Genomic DNA, 23915 nt, shown 5'->3' on the forward strand with positions numbered 1-23915 from the left:
GCCCAACATGGCGGTTTCCTCGTCAACAGCTGGGCTACAGTTAGTCCACTTATTCTTGAGTAGAGTCTGAATGTGCTTGGCATCTGTTGCTTATCTAGCTCAAAAATGCTCAAAGTTATCATCGAAGTTTGGGTGAAGATTAAATGTACAGAGGAAGAGGGTTTGCTGAATTTTGAACAGGTCCATGCACATTGATAAAAACCAGAAATGATAAAAAGGTATTCAGTGAAAAGTCTCCTCATCCCCTCACTATCCGGTTTCAGCTCCACCCAGGGGTCCCAGCCCCCTGGTTTTTTGATTTCTGTTCCTATTTCTTTAGGCCAATTCAAGTAAGTAGGCATAGACACGATACTGAGGTTTTCAGTGATGAAACTGTAAGATAATTGGAGGAACAGCTTTTTTGGTTTCTAACATTAGAAAATTACTTTTTAATTTCTTCCTGTTAGAACTTTTGTAAGGTTAGGAAATACCTAAAATATACTTTGAAAATGTTTGGTTATTTCTTCAGGTTTTGGTTTTTTGTTTTTTGTTTTTGTTTTTTTTTTTATCACATGGAAGCAAGAGTAATCTTCTCAAGCCCTGGGTGGCATGCGGGTTGATTCAAGTTTGATGGTCAAAAAGATGTTTATTAATCAGATGGACCTTATTTGGAACTCCCTCTCCCATTGAGTTGGAAGCATCATGTGTGTGACACCATGTATGTGAAAACCCTCAAGAATTATCTTTGTATTCCCAGGGCCTGGCAGACGTTAATAAGAATGAGTTGAGTGAATGAAGTTAGTAGCCTCTTCTTGTTTTCCCACTCCTTTCTAGTAGCTACTATTTTAAACACTTCTCATTTTTTCTGATCGTCTGCCTGGTGTACCAGCATTACACTACAAAATTTCCATTAGCTGAAATGCTCAGAAAACAATTACTCCACCTTTTGTCTATTTTGACGATACAGTCTCTTTTGTTTCTAACTTGTCCAACATCCATTCAGTACATCTTAAATTAGCTGAGCCTCTGGTTTTCCTCAGCCAAACTGGCATATTAACACCTTCCTTGCAGAATTTTTTTGAGGATTAGAGCAATATTTCTCAACCTTGTCAGTGTTTATCGTCATTGACATTTTGGGTTCGATAATTGTTTGTCGTGGGAAGCTGTGCGTTCCTGTATGTTTAGCAGCATCCCTGGCCTCCACCCACCTCCCCCTGGTGCAGCTGCGACAATTAAAAATGTCTCCAGATATTGCCAAATGACCCCTGGGGGCAAAACCTTTCCTGGCTGAGAACCCTTGAATTGAGGATAAAATATACAGGATACAAAGTACTAGGCGCACAGTAAGTATGTTCTCAGTAAGTAGAGGCTGCTCGAATTTTTTTCTGTATTAGTAGAAGATGAACATTTTCCGTGGATAAAGCATCTACAGGAACAGATCACAGGGGTACTCAGGGCCTTATGAGCCCATGGGCTGGAGATTCAGACACAAACACTCTGAGTAGAACAAGTGGCTCAAAGCCATTGTCAGAGGTGGACAGCCCCCTCCCAAGGACATACTTGAGGTCTTTTAAAATCACCACTTGAGCTTGCCACATTTTAAAGGCACTTAGCTGTTAGATGCAATAATTTAATTTTGAAAGTAACATGGGTAACAACATACTATTTTGAAAACATGAGCGGAACCAGTGAAGAAAAGAGTTCCTGGATGCTCTCTTCCTAGGTCTTTATCATTAGGGCAGATAAATTGGTTATATGTTAAGGGGAGTAATATAGGTGTGTGTATTCCTAATTCTCACAGTCAAAAAAAGTTGGCAGGGTTATTTGTTTGTCATCTCGGCCTGGACAGGAGTGTTTTGAGAGAACACCAGGAAATAAGAATTTACTGCCTTCCCTACCGTCATAAGTAAAGCCTGTTTTCAGTTAATCAAAGTTATTTGTAGTCTCAGGAACAAAATGCAGTCTGATGGAGATCCATTTACGGCACATTAAGCTAATTTTTTTTTAAGCTCTACACCCACCATGGGGCTTGAACTCAGGATTCTGAGATTGATTTGCATGCTCTCCGAATGAGCCAGCCAGGAGCCCCTAAAATGACTAATTTTAATCAAGAGAAGATTTAGATTAGATTAGACAGTAATTGATAATATTTCTCTCCGTATGTGTGTCTGTGGTTTATTTATTTATATAGTACTTTTGAGAAATATTTCTTAGCCCTGCTTAACAGTTTTTAGATCTCCATTTTAAAGTGTAGAGTTGAATGACATTTAGTGCATTCACAATGTTGTACAAACTTCACCTCCCTCTAGTTCCAAAGTATTTTTTTTATTAAAAAATTTTTTTTAATGTTTATTTTTTGAGAGAGAGGAAAGAGAGAGCCTGTGAGCAGGGGAGGGGCAGAGAGAGAGGGACACACAAAATCCGAAGCAGGCTCCAGGCTCTGAGCTGTCAGCACAGAGCCTGACGTGGGGCTCAAATTCACCGACCATGAGATCATGACCTGAGCTGAAGTCGTATGCTCAACCTACTGAGCCACCCAGGTGCCCCCCCTCAAATATTTTTATCACCCATACTTAACAATTTTAGTTGTTATATTTTGAATAAAATTTCCCAGTCATTGCCTGAGTTACTCTTGCAGAACACTGGGATGAGACAATTAAATTGTGTGGGGACCTACTAAGTGGTAATTAACATTGTAGTGATGAGGCTTGTAACGTAAACCATAAAGTGACAGCAACTTTGGAGGCATGTTTTATGCCTGCAGTTTCATGGACTTGAGTAAATTTCTTTAGGTCAAAAGGTATTTTCCCGCCGAGTATTGTGTTACTATTTACTTGAGCTGTGCAGGTATCTGCACCAGGGCTGTCCTGAGTGGCTGCTATACACGGACCATGTATGGGGCCTTCCAAACCCATAGTAGGTCATCTGTAGGATAATCAATATAAAACAGAGAGAGGATCACATTTAAGTACAGCTCTGTTGTTTTGTTTTCTTGTGAAGTGAATTTAGGAAAAAGACCACCCTCACATTCATGGTGATTTTCTTTCCTTTCAGCTCTCCTAGAAGCCCAGGATGTGGAGCTATTCCTGAGACCTCTGAGAAGACATGTTCAGTGTCTCCAGGAGACAGAATTTCCACAAATCCGTGTGCTCATTGCCCCATTATTTCATACCATCTGTCTGATCTGGAGTCATTCCAAGTTTTATAATACTCCTGCTAGGATTATAGTTTTATTGCAAGAGTTTTGCAATCTCTTCATTGACCAGGTATGTAGTACTAAAAAATAGGAAGAAGAGGAATCATTGCCATGTGGTGGGTTTTATGAAGCCAGTGAAAAAAAATAGTCTAGAGTCAGAACACCATTTTCCTTTCGTTTTTCAGAAAAGACTTTTATGGTAGCAAAGGTTAGGTGACTTTCTATTCTAAATGGCAAAGAAGCTCTGGAAGTCAGGTGCATTCAAAGGACAGTTTGTCATTGGATTTAATACCCTACCTTTGTTCAAGGAGAGTTATGGTGTCTTCTAAGAAAAGACAGATAGGCATAGTGCTTTCTTATAGCTTTCCCTTTGGTTTCCACAGGAACACTGATACACTTTTGGAAACTAAAGTAAGTTAAGAAAATCTGGCTGAAAAAACAGTAGTGAAGTTGTATTAAAAGTATTGATTCGTTATTGATGTTAAAACATCCTTGCTTATAATTTTCTACTCTTCACTTGCAATATGTTTTTTTTTAATTTTTTTATTTTAAAGAAAGGGCAGTGAGCAGGGGAGAGGGGCAGAGGGAGAGAGAGGGAATATTAAGCAGGCTCCATGCTCAACATGGAGCCTGATGTGGGGCTCCATCCCACAGGCCTGGGATCATGACTTGAGCCAAAATCAAGAGTCAGACACTCAACTGACTGAGCCACCCAGGCGCCCCACTTGTAAAAGGTTTTTTTTTTTAAAAAATTAGACTTTCTGTGAACTTTCACTCTTTGTGGGTCCATAAAATCAGAATATTACATAATTTAAGAGCTGAAAGATACTTGGAGGGTACGTAATCCAGTGATTCTCGGTTGGGGTGTGTCCTAGTCTGCTTGAGCGGACATAACAAAATACCACAGACTGGGTGGGTTTCTTTTCAGAAATTGTTTTCTCATAATTTTGGAAACTGGGGGCTCAGATCAAGGTACCATTATGATTATGTTCTGGTAAGAGGTATTTTTTTCCTGCCTTAAAACTTTTCTCTGTGTCCTCACATGGTGGAGAAAGAAAAAGCTCTCTTCTTCTGTTCTTACAAAGTCACAGTCTTGTCAGATTTGGATCTTGCTCTTATGACTTCATCGAACTTTAATAACCTCCTTAAGGCCTATTTCTAGATGGTCACGTTGGTGGTTAGGGCTTCATCCTAAGAATTTGAGTGAAGACAGTTCATACCATAGCAAGCTCGATAGCAGGTTGTCTAGCTGAACCACTAAGGAGTTTTTGTAAAACAAATGTCAGAGAATCAGAATCTGTATATATAGCTTAGATTTTGAGATGTTAAGAATGCTTTCCATGAAAAGAGGATTGCCTTCAGCCGCAACTGACAAACTGAAGCAAAATTTAAAAAAGTATGAATTCACGTGAACTGGAAAGTTTAAGAATGTAGTAGTTTTTGGAATAGCTTGTTTCAGAGGTGTCAGATAATAATTTCAAAGCTCCCTGCCATCCTTCATTTTGGTCCTTGTGTTTGCCTTTATTTTCATCACATGTTAAGTATGGTGGCTTTTAATAGTTCCAGAAGTGTATCCTTCTAGTAGAGGAACTTCCCTAAAAAGAGGCTCTCTTTCTTTATTAATTCTGGTCCAGTGCATTCTAATTCTAATGGGTTCTAATTGCTGGAGCAATCATTGTGGCAGGGGAGATAGGATACTTGGGAAAGTTCTGCATCACTTATTCAGAGGAGGATGGACAACTGTGATTGACCTAAATCCTTGATCTAGTCTAATGCCTCCTGGCCGTGTTGATGTTATGACTTGCATAGAAAATGAAAATACTATAGTACTTCGGTGGCTCAGTCAGTTAAGTGTCCAACTCTTGGTTTTGGCTCAGGTCACGATTTCACGGTTCATGAGTTTGAGCCCTATATCTGGCTCCACTCTGACAGTGAGGAGCCTGCTTTGAATTCTCTCTCTCCCTCTCTCTCTGCCCCTCTTCCACTTGCATGCGCACTCTCTCATGCATGTGTGCATGCTCGCTCGCTCTCAAATAAATTAAAAAAAAAAAAACTTCCCTACAGAGTGGGATAAGTTGGGAGGGCATTTGGAACCCTTAAAGTGTACTCATAGACAAGGCAAACAGCTTGCAGTTCCCGCTGCCCCAGGTCCCAGAACCTTGCTGTTTTAACCAGTAAAGAGAACAGTGTTGTAGGATAAACAACAGTGGTTTGGGAACTGTGTTCCAATCCATTATCTGATATATATATTTTTTTCAGATGAATTACCTGAGACTTGAAAAATCACATCATTTGGTGAATTTCCCTGACAATTTAGGGGGAAATCCAGATTAGAAAACAGGTCTCCTAACTTGCAGTCCAGAGTATCTGGAGTATGAAATTGAGTTGTGTGTGTGTGTGTGTGTGTGTGTGTGTGTGTGTGTGTGTGTGTGTGTGTCTGCTTTTAAAGAGGTGGAGTTTATGGAAAAGGGCTTTGTACTCAGACCAACCTGGATGCAATTCTAATTGAAACACTGGTGGAGTTAAATAACTTCTTCAAACTTTAAAAATCTATGAGGATGCTGCTTCACTGGCCTGTTATGAGCATCAGGAGATAACCTAAGTGGGATGCCCAGTGTGGCATTTAATAGAGGCTCAGTCAAAGCTATTTCTAAGCTATTGACCCACAAACTAGTTGCAACTATTGATAAGAGATAACTTGTTATATCTTATCCTCTCTTCTGGCTTTGTTCTATTTCTTTGCTGTTAGGCAAGTGTGCTGGATCCTAATGGCTTTGGATCTCCATGTTAAAGACCATGATCCTATATATATATATATATATTTTTTTCCCCCCCACAAGCACTGTGTAGTGCCTATTACTTGCCAGGAACTCTTGTAAGTCTTTACAAAAACTACAAATGTAATCTCTTAGCAGCAATATGACATAGATATTATTAGTATGTCCATTTGATAAAAACCTAAAGTACAGAGAAGATAAAGAGCTTTTCCAAGGTCACCCAGTTTGTAAATGGCAGTTTCTTACACATAAACTAGGTTCTGTATTTTATTCTTTTAGAGGGAGAGCATGTGCACTCAAGTGGGGGAGGGGCAGAAGAAGGAGACTCTTAAGCAGGCTCCACTCAGAGTCTGGAGCCCAGTGCAGCCCTCCATCCCATGACCTTGGGATCATGACCTGAGCCAAATTCAAGAGTCCGATGCTTAACCAGCTGAGCCACCTAGGCACCCCGAGGCTCCATATTTTAAAATAATAGCTTTGATTTTTAATTACAGTGTAATATGTGGTATACTAATGATAATTGTAGGGTATTCTCATTGCATGGGATTTATAACAATGGAGATAGTCCCGCAAATCTATCACCCTAAAATTAGCAGTTTTTATATCTAGTTCTCCCAAAATGTGTACATATTTATGCATTTTATCATATCGTTTTTATTTTTTTTTTTACCATCTCCTTGAAAAATCATTTTATTGTTGGATATTTAGGTTGCTTCCAGCCTCCTCTTTTAAAAGCAACATGCATAAAACAACTTGGTATGGGAATCCTTTTTCCTTAACTTGGATAATTGGTTTAATATAAATTTTTGAGGTTGATCAAAGGGTACAGTCTTTTCATGACTCCCGAATAATTTTTAATCTTAATTTTTATTTTTTTAAAAAAATACATATTTTAGAAAGAGCACTACTGGGGGAGAGGGGCAGAGGGAGAGAGAGTATCTTAAGTAGGCTCCACACTCAGCACAGAGCCTGACGTGGTGCTCGATCCCATGACCTTGGGATTATGACCTGAGCTGAAATCAAGAGTTGGCTGCTTGGGGTGCCTTGGTGACTCAGTTAAGTGTCCGACTTTGGCTCAGATCATGATCTCACTTTGTGGGTTCAAGCCCCATGTCGGACTCTGTGCTTACAGTGCAGAGCCTGGAGCCTGCTTCGAGTTCTGTGTCTCCCTCTCTCTCTGCCCCTCAATTGCTTGCACTGTCTCTCAAAAATAAATAAAACATCAAAAAAATTTTTTAAAAAGTCCACTGCTCAACTGACTGAGCCACATGGGTGACCCTACAAATTCTTTTTTTAAAACGTGTGTCTATTGCATTACTATTATCACTGTGTAAAAAGTTTTTCTGTAATTCACCAGCTTTGAACATTACCATTTTTTAAAAATTGGGGGTGATTCTTTGGGTATGTATTGGTAGCATGTTTCTTAACTTATTCCTTGCTTGATTTATACATTTTTACACATTTTGTGTTTTTTATAATTTGATGACATAGCTTTCATATACTTTGTGTTCCATGAATCTGTTGACCTTAAAATGTTTATGAAGCATTTGAACCCTTGCTGTGTTATACATCATAGGTCATTACCTGGCATCCTATCATCTGTATTTGGCTAATAAATCAGTGCAGTATTCTTATTTTTTATGATATTTAAAAAAATTTTTTAAATACTGCTTAAGTTGAGAAGGTCTCATTTAAATTTCAGTGTCCCAGCCTCCACTGAAAAGTCAGAGATCTTGCAACACTGGCTCTGCCATCCCCATTGGTACAGTCCAGTGCCAGAGCTTCAGGTGCTTCTTTGGAAAGGTCATGTGCTGTGTAGGTGACCATCGTCTCCACCATTTGCTGTTGTTCCTGGTCTCATTCATTCATTTTCATTATATGCCTGATCCTTCTAGGCATTCCTGTTTCTGGCCACCTCAGCTGATAGCATACTGGAGTTTTGGTAATGGGTCTTTTTTTTTTTTTTTTTTAATAAATGCTTTGTTCTTTTCTTTGGTAACCTGAGTCTACTCCCTGTTTGTTGTACCTAATTCCCACTCTAGGCCCACCACTCTGTCTGTTCCACTGTTTGGCAACCCTGATGTGGATATTGTCATTAAAGATCCCAGGTGAAGAAAAGTCTAAGTCTGAGATGTGATCTTACAGAACTGATGTCAGGGTTGAGCAAAAGTACGAGTCCATAAAAGCACATAAAAAAGCAACAGCTGGTGGAACTCCTGGGTGACTCCGTCTGTTAAGGGACAGACTCTTGATTGCCACTCAAGTTATGATCTCACTGTTAGGGAGATCTAGCCCCATGTCAGGCTCCATGCTCACAGCACAGAACCTGCTTGAGATTCTCTCTCCCTCTCTCCCTTTCCTTCTTGCCTCTCCCTCCTTCCCTCCCATTCTCTCTTTTAAAATAAATAAACGTTAAAAAAAAAAAAAGCAACAGCTGGAAGACAGGTGTCAAACTAACATATCATTGATAAATGGGTTAATTAATAATTGACTAATTGGCTTATTGATAAATTGGTTAGTAGTATGTTACTTTATAAGACCTCTGAAGTGGAACCAGAAATCGGTAGATTTACCAAAAATCGGTAGATTTTTTTGTTGATGTGTGCTGATACTGTTGTGTATGAGAGAGTAGAGTGCTCCTGGTTGGATATGCTATAGAGAGTTGCTGTAGGAAACAGAATAATTCGGAGGCTGAGCTAAAAGAGATTTTGAGGTTCACTTAATTCATCTCTCTCCTTTTGCGGATAAGGAAACCGAGCTACTCTGAGATGATTTAGCTAATACCACAAAAGCAGTTAGTGGCCCCTATCGCTGATTACAGCCAGGTTTCCCATCCCTTATTGATGGTTTTTCCCTCAAATATCTCGCTTCCCACTGAAAGGTATAGACTGGATTTGCTGATCTATGATGCATAGTATGATTAGTACTATTTAGTACTATACCCTTGTCTTTGGAAGGTTAACTGCTGTGATTGTCTCATTTGTATGAGGGTCAGTCAGGAAGGGCAAGAAATGAACTTAAGGATGGCCTGCCTGGAAGTTAGGTTAGACCTAAGTAATTAAGTCACTGGGGACTTCTGAACCAGAGAAGGCAATTGATTCATCTCCACAGATTTTTTTTTTTTTTTTAGCTTCCTGAAAGGATAACAGTGTACATTTATTAAGAAGAATATATGTACATAAAGGTCTGTGGAATCCCTAGCCCATAGCAAAATGTGAACTACTTTATAACATACATTGCTAAGGGCTTACTAGTAGTTCTCTTCTCTGTACAGTGTTAGCAGCATATGTGCAAAGGTTAATTTTCCATGCAGTCTGAGTGGGAAATAAGAGCATAGATTGGGACTCTACAGCTCATAATGAAAGGATTTTATTGTCAGGGCTTTTGGAAATGACATGATTTTCTTACTTACAAATTTATGACAGAGTCTACATTACATGTAAAATGGTGGCTACTAATGGGAGGAGACTAATAGGTTTACCTTTAGGAAAAAAATCCTTCTATCTCATAGGTTGAACTCAATGGCTTTCATTACATGCTCCATTGAGACATGTAACAACTTTCTAAGCAAACTCAAAATTCAAGGCACAAAATTTAACCCTATAATTTATATGAGGTTAACAGACATCAGGAAGAAATAGAACATAAGAGAACCTTTAGAATTTATAGTTTCTTAGCAAATATGGAAAGGAAAGGACAGGAAGTCACCTACATGACTGTGACTTTGGAGACATGACTAGGAGACTTTGGCCAGTGCTACATCAATCTGCTACATAGAGTTGTCTTTTTTTTTTTTTTTTTAAAGTAGGTTCCATTCCTAACATGGGGCTTGAACTCATGACTCTGAGATCAAGAGTTAGATGTTGGACTGACTGAGCCAGCTAGGTGCCTCTACTTGAGTCTGTCTTTAAAAAACTCTTCTCCTCTTTCCGTTTCCTTTATTTAAAACTAGCTTATATCTTTCCACTAGATTTTATGTCCTCTAATGTGCTTAAGTTCCCAGAAGAACTTGCTCACCTAAAAGAATTGCCAGTGATATACTCACTTAAAACAGATCTATCTCACCTTCACAAATGGCCCAGTGCTGCCAGGCAAGGTGACTATATATTTAAAGTCCATGATCTCAGAGATTTTTCCTTTCAGCTCGTGTATTTCTTTTTATAAAGGAATAATTACGCAGAATATTTGTGGCAAGAATATCCATGCAAATTCTGACTATACAGTTGTCCTCTCTATAAAGCTTAGCAAAAACTTAGTCATTGCTAGGAAGTATAAATTCAGAAATTGGAGAGTCTCAGTCTTCTGTACATTGTCCTAATATATACACATATGTCATTGAAACCCAAGCGTCTGAATTTCTAGAACTTTTTTTCTCACAGCATTGCTGGCCCAACTGTAGACGTTTATCATTTAAAAATGATGGGGAAATTTTTTTTAATGATTAATTGAAACTGGTGTTTTCACTAAGAAATAAAGCATATTTTAAAAAATAATCTTTTTAAAGCAACTTTATTATATTTTTTTGAGAGTGTGTGCTCACGTGCAGGGGAGAGGGGGGTAGAGGGAACATTTTAAGCAGGCTCCATGCGCCATGCATGGCTCCATCCCACGACCCTCGGATCATGCCTGAGCTGAAATCAAGAGCCAGACACTCAACCGACTGAGCCACCCAGGTACTCCTAATCATATTTGTTTTCCATTAAATCCTAGGCAATAATTTACCTTTCACCTGAAGACCTTTTGAAAGGAGAAGTCGAAGACTCTTTGGAAAAGGTGCAGGTGGCCATTAACATCTTCAAGACTTTCAAAAAGTCTTTTTTCAACTATAGAAAGGAACTGGCAAGCCATTTTATGGGAAATGAGCCAAAACCATGGGATTTCCAGTCTCAACTGGTGTTTTGTAGGTTTGACAACTTTCTGGACCGTCTCATGAAAATAGAGGTATTCATTTCTTGACCTGCAATTTATTCATACTGTAGGTGGGTTAAAAAAAATCTTGTAGTTTTTTCTATTATTCAGGAGACTGTTTATTCTATTTGGATGGGAGAGTGGAAGATCTTCTTTCTCAGTTATTCTTAGGAATTGCTCACAAGGTCAGTGTTAAGATCGTTATATAAGCTTTACATTGGCTTCTTTTTTTTTTTTTTAATTCTTTTTTGATTGTTTTGGTATACTGAGTATAAGTGAAACTGCTATGTATCAGTGACCTTTCGCTTATAACTTAGCAAGCTCTTGGAAGACAGCTGTAAATCATGAATCTGTAAACTAAATCCTTTTTTTCCTTTCTGTGTTTAATGTTTGACATTGGGATTCTACACCTGGAAAATCCATTTGATAATCTAAAATACCACATTCTCTTTTATTATATATATACATAGACTATAAAAATATTAAAGCCACTTATAAAAAAATAACATGGGCAGAACAGAGTCACCAGACCCAAGTGCAGACGAGAGGCCCACGGAAGAGGGTAGGAAGGGCGGCGAGGCGGTGCGCGCTCCACGGACTGGCGGGAGGGAGCCGGGGCGGAGGGCCGGCTCGTCAGCCAAGCAGAGCCCCCGAGTCTGGCTGGCAAAAGCGGAGGGGCCTGACGGACTGTGTTCCGACAGCAAGCGCGACTTAGCGTCTGGGAGGTCATAAGTTAACAGCTCTGCTCGGAAAGTGGGAAGGCCGGAGGACAAAGGGAGGGTGAGCTGCGGAGCCCCCGGACGACAGAGCTCAGTCTGGCGGGGAACAAAGGCGCTCGCCAGCGCCATATCCCCCGCCCATCCCCCAGCCAAAATCCCAAAGGGAACCGGTTCCGGCCAGGGAAATTGCTCGCTCCGCGCAAACACCCAACTCTGTGCTTCTGCGGAGCCAAACCTCCGGCAGCGGATCTGACTCCCTCCGGCTGCCACAGGGCCCCTCCTGAAGCGGATCACCTAAGGAGAAGCGAGCTAAGCCTGCCCCCCCTGCCGCCGTGCACCTTGCCTTCCCACCCCAGCTAATACGCCAGATCCCCAGCATCACAAGCCTGGCAGTGTGCAAGTAGCCCAGACGGGCCACGCCACCCCACAGTGAATCCCGCCCCTAGGAGAGGGGAAGAGAAGGCACACACCAGTCTGACTGTGACCCCAGCGGTGGGCTGGGGGCAGACATCAGGACTGACTGCGGCCCCGCCCACCAACTCCAGTTATACACCACAGCACAGGGGAAGTGCCCTGCAGGTCCTCACCACTCCAGGGACTATCCAAAATGACCAAGCGGAAGAATTCCCCTCAGAAGAATCTCCAGGAAATAACAACAGCTAATGAGCTGATCAAAAAGGATTTAAATAATATAACAGAAAGTGAATTTAGAATAATAGTCATAAAATTAATCGCTGGGCTGGAAAACAGCATACAGGACAGCAGAGAATCTCTTGCTACAGAGATCAAGGGACTAAGGAACAGTCACGAGGAGCTGAAAAACGCTTTAAAGGAAATGCAAAACAAAATGCAAACCACCACGGCTCGGATGGAAGAGGCAGAGGAGAGAATAGGTGAACTAGAAGATAAAGTTATGGAAAAAGAGGAAGCTGAGAAAAAGAGAGATAAAAAAATCCAGGAGTATGAGGGGAAAATTAGAGAACTAAGTGATACACTAAAAAGAAATAATATACGCATAATTGGTATCCCAGAGGAGGAAGAGAGAGGGAAAGGTGCTGAAGGGGTACTTGAAGAAATAATAGCTGAGAACTTCCCTGAACTGGGGAAGGAAAAAGGCATTGAAATCCAAGAGGCACAGAGAACTCCCTTCAGACGTAACTTGAATCGATCTTCTGCACGACATATCATAGTGAAACTGGCAAAATACAAGGATAAAGAGAAAATTCTGAAAGCAGCAAGGGGTAAACGTGCCCTCACATATAAAGGGAGACCTATAAGACTCGTGACTGATCTCTCTTTTGAAACTTGGCAGGCCAGAAAGAATTGGCACGAGATTTTCAGGGTGCTAGACAGCAAAAATATGCAGCCGAGAATCCTTTATCCAGCAAGTCTGTCATTTAGAATAGGAGGAGAGATAAAGGTCTTCCCAAACAAACAAAAACTGAAGGAATTTGTCACCACTAAACCAGCCCTACAAGAGATCCTAAGGGGGACCCTGTGAGACAAAGTACCAGAGACATCACTACAAGCATAAAACATACAGACATCACAATGACTCTAAACCCGTATCTTTCTATAATAACACTGAATGTAAATGGATTAAATGCGCCAACCAAAAGACATAGGGTATCAGAATGGATAAAAAAACAAGACCCATCTATTTGCTGTCTACAAGAGACTCATTTTAGACCTGAGGACACCTTTAGATTCAGAGTGAGGGGATGGAGAACTATTTATCATGCTACTGGAAGCCAAAAGAAAGCTGGAGTAGCCATACTTATATCAGACAAACTAGACTTTAAATTAAAGGCTGTAACAAGAGATGAAGAAGGACATTATATAATAGTTACAGGGTCTATCCATCAGGAAGAGCTAACAATTATAAATGTCTATGCGCCGAATACCGGAGCCCCCAAATATATAAAACAATTACTCATAAACAGAAGCAACCTTATTGATAAGAATGTGGTCATTGCTGGGGACTTTAACACCCCACTTACAGAAATGGATAGATCATCTAGACACACGGTCAATAAAGAAACAAGGGCCCTGAATGAGACACTAGATCAGATGGACTTGACAGATATATTTAGAACTCTGCATCCCAAAGCAACAGAATATACTTTCTTCTCGAGTGCACATGGAACATTCTCCAAGATAGATCATATACTGGGTCACAAAACAGCCCTTCATAAGTTTACAAGAATTGAAATTATACCATGCATACTTTCAGACCACAATGCTATGAAGCTTGAAATCAACCACAGGAGAAAGTCTGGAAAACCTCCAAAAGCATGGAGGTTAAAGAACACCCTACTAACGAATGAGTGGGTCAACCAGGCAATTAGAGAAGAAATCAAAAAATATATGGAAACAAACGAAAATGAAAATACAACAATCCAAACGCTTTGGGACGCAGCGAAGGCAGTCCTGAGAGGAAAATACATTGCAATCCAGGCCTATCTCAAGAAACAAGAAAAATCCCAAATACAAAATCTAACAGCACACCTAAAGGAAATAGAAGCAGAACAGCAAAGACACCCCAAACCCAGCAGAAGAAGAGAAATAATAAAGATCAGAGCAGAAATAAACAATATAGAATCTAAAAAAAACTGTAGAGCAGATCAACGAAACCAAGAGTTGGTTTTTTGAAAAAATAAACAAAATTGACAAACCTCTAGCCAGGCTTCTCAAAAAGAAAAGGGAGATGACCCAAATAGATAAAATCATGAATGAAAATGGAATGATTACAACCAATCCCTCAGAGATACAAACAATTATCAGGGAATACTATGAAAAATTATATGCCAACAAATTGGACAACCTGGAAGAAATGGATAAATTCCTGAACACCCACACTCTTCCAAAACTCAATCAGGAGGAAATAGAAAGCTTGAACAGACCCATCACCAGCGAAGAAATTGAATCGGTTATCAAAAATCTCCCAACAAATAAGAGTCCAGGACCAGATGGCTTCCCAGGGGAGTTCTACCAGACGTTTAAAGCAGAGATAATACCTATCCTTCTCAAGCTATTCCAAGAAATAGAAAGGGAAGGAAAACTTCCAGACTCATTCTATGAAGCCAGTATTACTTTGATTCCTAAACCAGACAGAGACCCAGTAAAAAAAGAGAACTACAGGCCAATATCCCTGATGAATATGGATGCAAAAATTCTCAATAAGATACTAGCAAATCGAATTCAACAGCATATAAAAAGAATTATTCACCATGATCAAGTGGGATTCATTCCTGGGATGCAGGGCTGGTTCAACATTCGCAAATCAATCAACGTGATACATCACATTAACAAAAAAAAAGAGAAGAACCATATGATCCTGTCAATCGATGCAGAAAAGGCCTTTGACAAAATCCAGCACCCTTTCTTAATAAAAACCCTTGAGAAAGTCGGGATAGAAGGAACATACTTAAAGATCATAAAAGCCATTTATGAAAAGCCCACAGCTCACATCATCCTCAACGGGGAAAAACTGAGAGCTTTTTCCCTGAGATCAGGAACACGACAGGGATGCCCACTCTCACCGTTGTTGTTTAACATAGTGCTGGAAGTTCTAGCATCAGCAATCAGACAACAAAAGGAAATCAAAGGCATCAAAATTGGCAAAGATGAAGTCAAGCTTTCGCTTTTTGCAGATGACATGATATTATACATGGAAAATCCGATAGACTCCACCAAAAGTCTGCTAGAACTGATACATGACTTCAGCAAAGTGGCAGGATACAAAATCAATGTACAGAAATCAGTTGCATTCTTATACACTAACAATGAAGCAACAGAAAGACAAATAAAGAAACTGATCCCATTCACAATTGCACCAAGAAGCATAAAATACCTAGGAATAAATCTAACCAAAGATGTAAAGGATCTGTATGCTGAAAACTATAGAAAGCTTATGAAGGTAATTGAAGAAGATTTAAAGAAATGGAAAGACATTCCCTGCTCATGGATTGGAAAAATAAATATTGTCAAAATGTCAATACTACCCAAAGCTATCTACACATTCAATGCAATCCCAATCAAAATTGCACCAGCATTCTTCTCGAAACTAGAACAAGCAATCCTAAAATTCATATGGAACCACAAAAGGCCCCGAATAGCCAAAGGAATTTTGAAGAAGAAGACCAAAGCAGGAGGCATCACAATCCCAGACTTTAGCCTCTACTACAAAGCTGTCATCATCAAGACAGCATGGTATTGGCACAAAAACAGACACACAGACCAATGGAATAGAATAGAAACCCCAGAACTAGACCCACAAACGTATGGCCAACTCATCTTTGACAAAGCAGGAAAGAACATCCAATGGAAAAAAGACAGCCTCTTTAACAAATGGTGCTGGGAGAACTGGACAGCAACATGCAGAAGGTTGAAACTAGACCACTTTCTCACACCATTTACAAAAATAAACTCAAAATGGATAAAGGACCTAAATGTGAGACAGGAAACCATCAGAACCTTAGAGGAGAAAGCAGGAAAAGACCTCTCTGACCTCAGCCGTAGCAATCTCTTCCTCGACACATCCCCAAAGGCAAGGGAATTAAAAGCAAAAGTGAATTACTGGGACCTTATGAAGATAAAAAGCTTCTGCACAGCAAAGGAAACAACCAACAAAACTAAAAGGCAACCAACGGAATGGGAAAAGATATTTGCAAATGACATATCGGACAAAGGGCTAGTATCTAAAATCTATAAAGAGCTCACCAAACTCCACACCCGAAAAACAAATAACCCAGTGAAGAAATGGGCAGAAAACATGAATAGACACTTCTCTAAAGAAGACATCCAGATGGCCAACAGGCACATGAAAAGATGTTCAGCGTCGCTCCTTATCAGGGAAATACAAATCAAAAGCACACTCAGGTATCACCTCACGCCAGTCAGAGTGGCCAAAATGAACAAATCAGGAGACTATAGATGCTGGAGAGGATGTGGAGAAACGGGAACCCTCTTGCACTGTTGGTGGGAATGCAAATTGGTGCAGCCGCTCTGGAAAGCAGTGTGGAGGTTCCTCAGAAAATTAAAAATAGACCTACCCTATGACCCAGCAATAGCACTGCTAGGAATTTACCCAAGGGATACAGGAGTACTGATGCATAGGGGCACTTGTACCCCAATGTTCATAGCAGCACTCTCAACAATAGCCAAATTATGGAAAGAGCCTAAATGTCCATCAACTGATGAATGGATAAAGAAATTGTGGCTTATATACACAATGGAATACTACGTGGCAATGAGAAAAAATGAAATATGGCCTTTTGTAGCAACGTGGATGGAACTGGAGAGTGTGATGCTAAGTGAAATAAGCCATACAGAGAAAGACAGATACCATATGGTTTCACTCTTATGTGGATCCTGAGAAACTTAACAGGAACCCATGGGGGAGGGGAAGAAAAAAAAAAAAAAAAAAAAGGACGTTAGAGTGGGAGAGAGCCAAAGCATAAGAGACTGTTAAAAACTGAGAACAAACTGAGGGTTGATGGGGGGTGGGAGGGAGGGGAGGGTGGGTGATGGGTATTGAGTAGGGCACCTTTTGGGATGAGCACTGGGTGTTGAATGGAAACCAATTTGTCAATAAATTTCATATATAAAAAAAAAAATTAATAAAAAAATAAAAAAAAAATAAAAAAATAACATGGAGGGGCGCCTGGGTGGCGCAGTCGGTTAAGCGTCGGACTTAAGCCAGGTCACGATCTCGCGGTCTGTGAGTTCGAGCCCCGCGTCGGGCTCTGGGCTGATGGCTCAGAGCCTGGAGCCTGTTTCCGATTCTGTGTCTCCCTCTCTCTCTGCCCCTCCCCCGTTCATGCTCTGTCTCTCTCTGTCCCAAAAATAAATAAACGCTGAAAAAAAAAATTAAAAAAAAAAATCTTTAAAAAAAATAACATGGAAATATGTGCTGTGTATACATGTGTTTCAGATATCTAAAGAACAAACAATGAATACACACATGGACACACACATTTGGGTGGAGCCAACTGGCTGTTTTTTTAATTTTTTAATTTTTTTTATGTTTATTTTTGAGAGACAGCATGAGTGGGGGAGGGGCAGAGAAAGAGGGGACATAGGATCTGAAGCAGGTTCCAGGCTCTGAGCTGTCACCATAGAACCCAACGTGAGGCTTGAACCCAAGAACCGTGAGATCATGACCTGAACTGAAGTCAGATGCTTAACCAGTTGAGCCACCCAGGCACCCTAAGGCTAGGTTTTTTTTTTTTTTTTAAACACGGTGGAACTGTGGCAGTGCCTTAAATTCCTTGTAAAGGTCTTTAGAGTAAGTTTGAACTTTCTTATTAATATAAAATTTGTTGTATTTCATTCAAATTTAGATCTTAATGCTTTGAAAATCCTCATCACTTAATCAGCTTGAATGCTTCTTAAAGTCTGACTGCTAAATGCCTAACTGCAGGCAACTTGTCACCCTTCCTTAACGGTCCTATACCCCCTTTCATTAAGGGAGGTGATTCATTGCCAAGTGTAGGCAGCCAAAAAGAGTTTTAGATATTACCTGGGGATCTGACTTACAATCAGAAGGGCACAAAATTAGGGAATCATACATTTAGCTTTGGCAAAGTAGGTGTTGCAGGCAAATACCTGCAGTTGTTAGAAAATTCTTACAAAATGTGAAAATGGGAGTATGATTTTAAAAATAGGCAGTACTGTTGTTCAACTGAGCCTAGGTGGCTCAGTTGGTTGAGCATCTGACTTCGGCTCAGGTCATGATCTCCCGGTCTTGTGGGTTTGAGCCCCCGTGTCAGGCTCTGTGCTGACAGCTCAGAGCCTGGAGCCTGTTTCGGATTCTGTTTCCCTCTGTCTCTGCCCCTCCCCTGCTCTCTCTCTCTCTCAAAAATAAACATTAAAAGTTTTTTTTAAAAATAGGCAGTAATCGCTTCTCGGCCTTTTGGCTAAGATCAAGTGTTAAAAATAGGCAGTAACTTTCTTCAATTAATAATTTATATTTTCTGTCACATAAGTGTCCATTAGCTCGCCATTTTTGAATGTTTGAGAGCGTTTTTTCTTTGCAACTTTCAAACGTTCTTGTCCTGCTCATGATGGTGGGAAGATCTTTATTGTACCATGTTTTTTCAAAGGATATATTTGTCACCATATTGGAATTTGAAAAGCTGGAAAGACTTGAATTTGGTGGTACCAAAGGAGCGATTTTAAATGGACAAATCCACGAGATGACAGAAGAATTCATGGAACTCTGTGAAGTTTTTAAACAGAGCACTTACGACCCATCTGATTACAGGAATATGGTAATGCTGTACCTTTGGATTTTCATTTCATAGAACCCTGTAATTTGAAAGCTAGAAAGGATGAAAGGTCACTTTGGTAATAGGTATTGTCTGGTACCATCTCTCTAGGATGAAAGAAGGTAAAAGACTTGCCCGAAGTCTCTTACCTCCTTAATGGTAGATCAGGGACTGGAACTTGGGCCTTTGCATGTAGAAGTTAGAACATTTAGAACTGTTTCTAATGTTACAGTGGAGTCACTGTGGATGTGTTTCTTGCTTTTGTGTACTAAAAAGGAACTTTCCACGTTAACTCATTTCTGTATGACTATCTGATGTCTCTGTAACTTGTGTGTTTTATTTTAGCCTTTTCCTGAATCAGTGGGTAATTTTTTGGTCTATTTGAACATTTATTTTCAGTTCATTGACTACATAGATGATTAACATATATATCATCTCTTGTATTTTTTATTGTTATTCTTTAGTACTATTTATAGTTGCAGAATTTCAGTCTCAAGGAAATAAGGGGAAACTTAGCAGACTTCAGCTGCTTCTATTTTCTGCTACTCCTAGCATGTTGGTAGCCAGGGAGTTACTGTGAGCATCCCTGCAGCTCTAGGATAAAAATAACCTAATTTCAGTTGTTGGCCAGCAACAGAGAAGTCCGGGTACCAAAAAAAGCAAACAAACAAAAAAAAAAAACCCAAAACAAAGCAAAACAACAACAACAAAAAACCCCAACTCTTACCTTTGTTGTTTTATACAGAATGTGAATTTATTCACTAATGTGTTTATATTTGGTCAAATAATCGATTCTTTGAAACGTCCAAGCACAGTATGTCAGCCTCGTTAAGGACAAGATCAACAAACCTTCTGAACTGTAGTCAGCTTTTGAGAAGCAGAAGTAATGGTGAGAGGCTATAGCAATTGTGCATTCTGCTGTTTTGTGGAGAAGCAGGAGGAACCCGCAGCTGTGGTGACTCATGGCCTGAGACTTTTCAGAGTCTCGTAAGATGTCTATCTCTTGGCGGGCATTCAGTAATCTGGATGGAATAGAACTCTCAGCAGGGCCTTGGCCTAGTTCTCCTGAGCATCTTGGCAGAGAAGTGTGAGACCCAGCGTGTACGGGATCCTCAGGCGCACTGCCTAGCGAAGCCTGGATTTCCTCACGATGAGAAAACCCAGCAAGGTTTCAGAGTGCCGGGGTTGGAGGACGAGCCTAGGTTTAGCTGATGTCATTGCCTTGGCGATGCCACAGGTCCTGACTTTACCCTTCTGTCTTCACAAAGTCTTGCATAGTCACAAACATGGAGGAATAGAAAACTCGTTTGCTGTTGACACATCTGTTTGCTTTGTGTTTGTGTTTTGGTATTCAGTATTTTGAGGCCCCATTTGTTTCTCAAGTAACATGGGGAAGGCTTATTTCTGCCTTCCATGTCTGAGTTGGAGACCTCAGTCACCTGCCCTCAGAGTCTCCTTCATCATCCTGTCTGGTTATCTTGCCTTAGACTAAGAAGCTCCTTGACTTTGGTCATTCCTTAAAATAGTAATAACTATAAGTTGATTTAATTGCTGTGCTTATGTTGAAGAAGAGCTTTGCTTTTTTTGAATGTATCCTGGTTCAGGGTTGCCTCAGAATATTGCAGTGATTATCTATTTTTTGCTTAATGAGGTTTTCATTTGGTGCTTTTTAGCTGAATTTAACATATTGATTTTTATGATGAATTCAGTTGGTAATTTTTACGACACATTTTCTCAAATTGCTTCCAACCTAGTATATTCACACAGATGTGTCCACATGCCCACCAAGGTGCCCTTCTTCTCCCGCTGCATACACTTCACCTGTTCCCTGGTCCCCAGTGAATACGCACTAGTGCTAACGTGGCAGTCGAGTGTATCGTGACTCTGGTATGGTACTGGTTTAAGCATGTTTCAGTAAACTAAAGAAATAGTTGCTGGTAATTTGCTTTGGGATATGCTAGTGTTTATTTCTTTTAATCAATCTCAAGCCTATAATCAGGCTTTGAGCCGTCCCTGGTGTGGCCGAAGAGGTGTGCCACTGTGGTTGATTTACAGAACATGGGGATTTTCTCAGTTGTATCCATGAAAACGTTCTTGGGTTTCTCAACTATTTTTGAATAGAAAGGGTCACTTTAGTTATTTTCTTTGGCTTCTTCCTATGGAACTTTTGAGATTGATACGATTGTGGGGAAAGACTTGCATTATTTATTTTTTAATTGAAATTTATTTGACATATAGCATGGTACAGATTTAAGGTGCACAACATGGGAATTTCATACATTTATATATTGTAATGTGATTGTCATGGTGATGATAATTAGCACCTCTGCCACATTACATAATTATCCTTTCTTTTTAGTGGTTGGATTCATTGTGTTCTAGTCTGTCAGGAAGTTTGATATTAATGAATAGAGACACAACAATATTGTATTAAGATAACAGACTTGCTAAGAGATTTGCCTTATTAATTGTTTGTATTTAACAGCTAGTCAGGTGACTTGAGGCTCGGCAGCTTTGCATGGCAGACATTTTGAGGTGTTACGTGATTAAATAAAATTCCCCAGATAACTAAGCAAGGGTGATGGCTATTCGTGAGAGTAATCTCTTGGTTCCACTAAGTATCTGTTCATCAGAGTCCGTTAATATTTACTGAGCAATTGCGGGGTGCCAGGAATTGTGCCAAATCTTCACACATTCCTGCTTAATAATTCTGAGAGTGACACCCAGGCAGATGAGATCAAGTAAATTATCTGAGATTGCGCTGTCCCCAGGGAGGGGAACAGATTCCAGTTTTGAACTCTGAACCCCATGCCCAGCAATCTCTCTCTGTGGTGCCGCTCCCAACTCTTGAATATTTATCTCCCTTGTTGTCTCTTCATTGAAATAAAGGGAATAAGTTCATCATTGCAGGATCCTCTCTGAAAACCCGTGCTCTGAGATGGAGTGATCCAGGGTGCTGTGTCTGTTTACTTTTTCTGCCTAGTTCTTACTGGGAAGGTTGCTTCAGGTACCTAGACTGTCATCATACCAGAATCCAATATACATGTTAAAAGTTGCTGTTTAGGAGCTCCTGGGTGGCTCAGTCACTTAAGTGTCTGACTCTTGATTTTGGCTCAGGTCATGATCTCATGGTTTGTGAGATGGAGCCCGTGTTACACTCTGTGCTGACAGCACAGAGCCTGGTTTCGATTCTCTCCCTCCCTCCCTCCCTGCCCTTCCCCTGCTCGCTCACACTGTCTCTCTCTCTCTCAGAATAAATAAACTTAAGAAAAAAACAAAAGTCACTATTTAATCTTTGTCCTCTTCTAGTCTACCGAATGATTAAGTTTTGTATTAATATATAGGGCTTTTTTAATTTTAATGATATACATTTTAGCCATCTGTAGGATTTTCGTATCTCTTACCTGCTTATTTTTCAAAATAAAACATATTATTTAAAAACATGACTCTTTTATCCTTCTGGAAATGTAGCATGTGCAAAAATGTAGTCCCCTTCTTCTTACCCTGCTGTCTTTTTCCTAAGCCTTCCAGTTTTTCTCCCCAAAGCTATTTATCATTATGAGTTTCTTGTATAATGTTCCAAAGGTACCTGGTTCATGCACTAGCCTATACATGTGTATATTCTTTTGTATTCTGTTTTTGCACAGATCGCATTCTCTACATATCACTTACACCTTGCTTTTGTCACTTAATATATTTTGGCGGTCTTTATCACTACAAAAGTATTGGCTACTTTTTAGACAATTCGGTATTATTCCATTGAATTGATGTACTTTTCATTTTTAAATGGTAAAGTAACAGATGCCATTCTTTAAAAATTCACTTAGGAACTTCTGCTTCTGGGAAGATGGAATAGATAGGTTTCCCTGTTCCTTTTAGTAAGTAGGACTAAAACACTGGTCACTCTATATAAAACAAAAGACTCTGAAGGGTGAAAAGAGGTGGATTGGTTAGGGGCTTTGCTTGTTACCTGAAATGACCCAGGCATGGAATTCGATACACTCGCAACATGGAAACACCAATGGGCACAGACATAAAAAGCCCTAGTAAAAGCCTGATGTCTCTTAAGAAAGGGACAGCATAGTAAGACAAAACTTGCAGGCCATAATCTCTCTAGTTCAGTCAACCAGCACAGAAGAAACTGTGTCTCGCTCCCATCCATGTCAGCAAAGATTGGGGAGCCTAGACTTAAAACCAGTCTCTAAGGTACCTCAGCCCCCCCGCCCCCGACCCTACTGGGATGGTGTCAGAGATTGGCCAATTAGAGAGATGTGATTTCATCCTGGCTGGCCAGTAATGAGCTCACTCTTTGTGGAGTCGATGGTGACCCCAAGGGAATCCTGGACCTCTTTCCTCATCCAGTAGTATTCTTACCCCACTGGGGTAGCTCAGATGAAGCCTGCTGGAGAGTCGGGACTTTGACCGTGGCCGACCAGTAATGAAGTCACCTATGCTGTGGCCTCTGTGGAGACCACAGGTGGAACTTGAGTGCCTAGCCATAGACTAGAGCTCCCCACACTCAGGTGTTCATGGATGCCAAATGAGAACCTGGATGTTGATCTCTACCTGACAATAATGAGGCTAGAGCAGTATCAGGGAAAGTCAGCAAACACAGGATTTAACATCCAGAGTCTCATAATACGAAAATGTCCAGAGTTGATTGAAAATATTATACCGACAGCCAAGAAGACCTCATCTGAATGAAAAAGACGACTAATACATGGCAGCATTGAGATGACAGAAATGTTAGAGTTACCTCACAGATTTTAAAGAGCCATGCTAAAAATGCTTCAAATAATAAGGAACATACTTGAAACAAATAAAAAATGGGAATTTTAGACCTGAACGACAGAATAAAATACAAAGCACAATGATTGGGCTCAATGGCAGAATGGAGGGGTAAAGCATTCACCAACTAGAAGATAGAGCCATAGAGACAACATAGCAATAAAACGAACAGAGCCTTAGGGAACAGATCTAGAATCTGTGTCATTGGATTTGGAGAAAAAGAAGAGAAAGACCATGAGGCTTAAGGTGTTAAAGAAATAATGGCTGAAAAGTTCCT

General features: G+C 40.2%; 1 protein-coding gene and 1 pseudogene across 1 annotated transcript in view; both read left to right on the top strand.

Annotated features, from left to right (window-relative positions):
- The window catches only part of DNAH11 (dynein axonemal heavy chain 11), a 359611-nt gene that overhangs the window by 20523 nt on the left and 315173 nt on the right, over positions 1–23915 (top strand). The window contains exons 6-8 of the mRNA XM_030308072.1: positions 3034–3245; positions 10663–10893; positions 18686–18853. Of these exons, the coding sequence (XP_030163932.1) occupies positions 3034–3245; positions 10663–10893; positions 18686–18853 (611 nt within the window). The remainder of the gene's footprint in view (positions 1–3033; positions 3246–10662; positions 10894–18685; positions 18854–23915) is intronic.
- On the top strand, positions 18480–18636 carry LOC115509549 (annotated as a pseudogene).

The sequence above is a fragment of the Lynx canadensis genome, chromosome A2 (assembly GCF_007474595.2).
Source record: "Lynx canadensis isolate LIC74 chromosome A2, mLynCan4.pri.v2, whole genome shotgun sequence".
NCBI classification, from domain to species: domain Eukaryota; kingdom Metazoa; phylum Chordata; class Mammalia; order Carnivora; family Felidae; genus Lynx; species Lynx canadensis.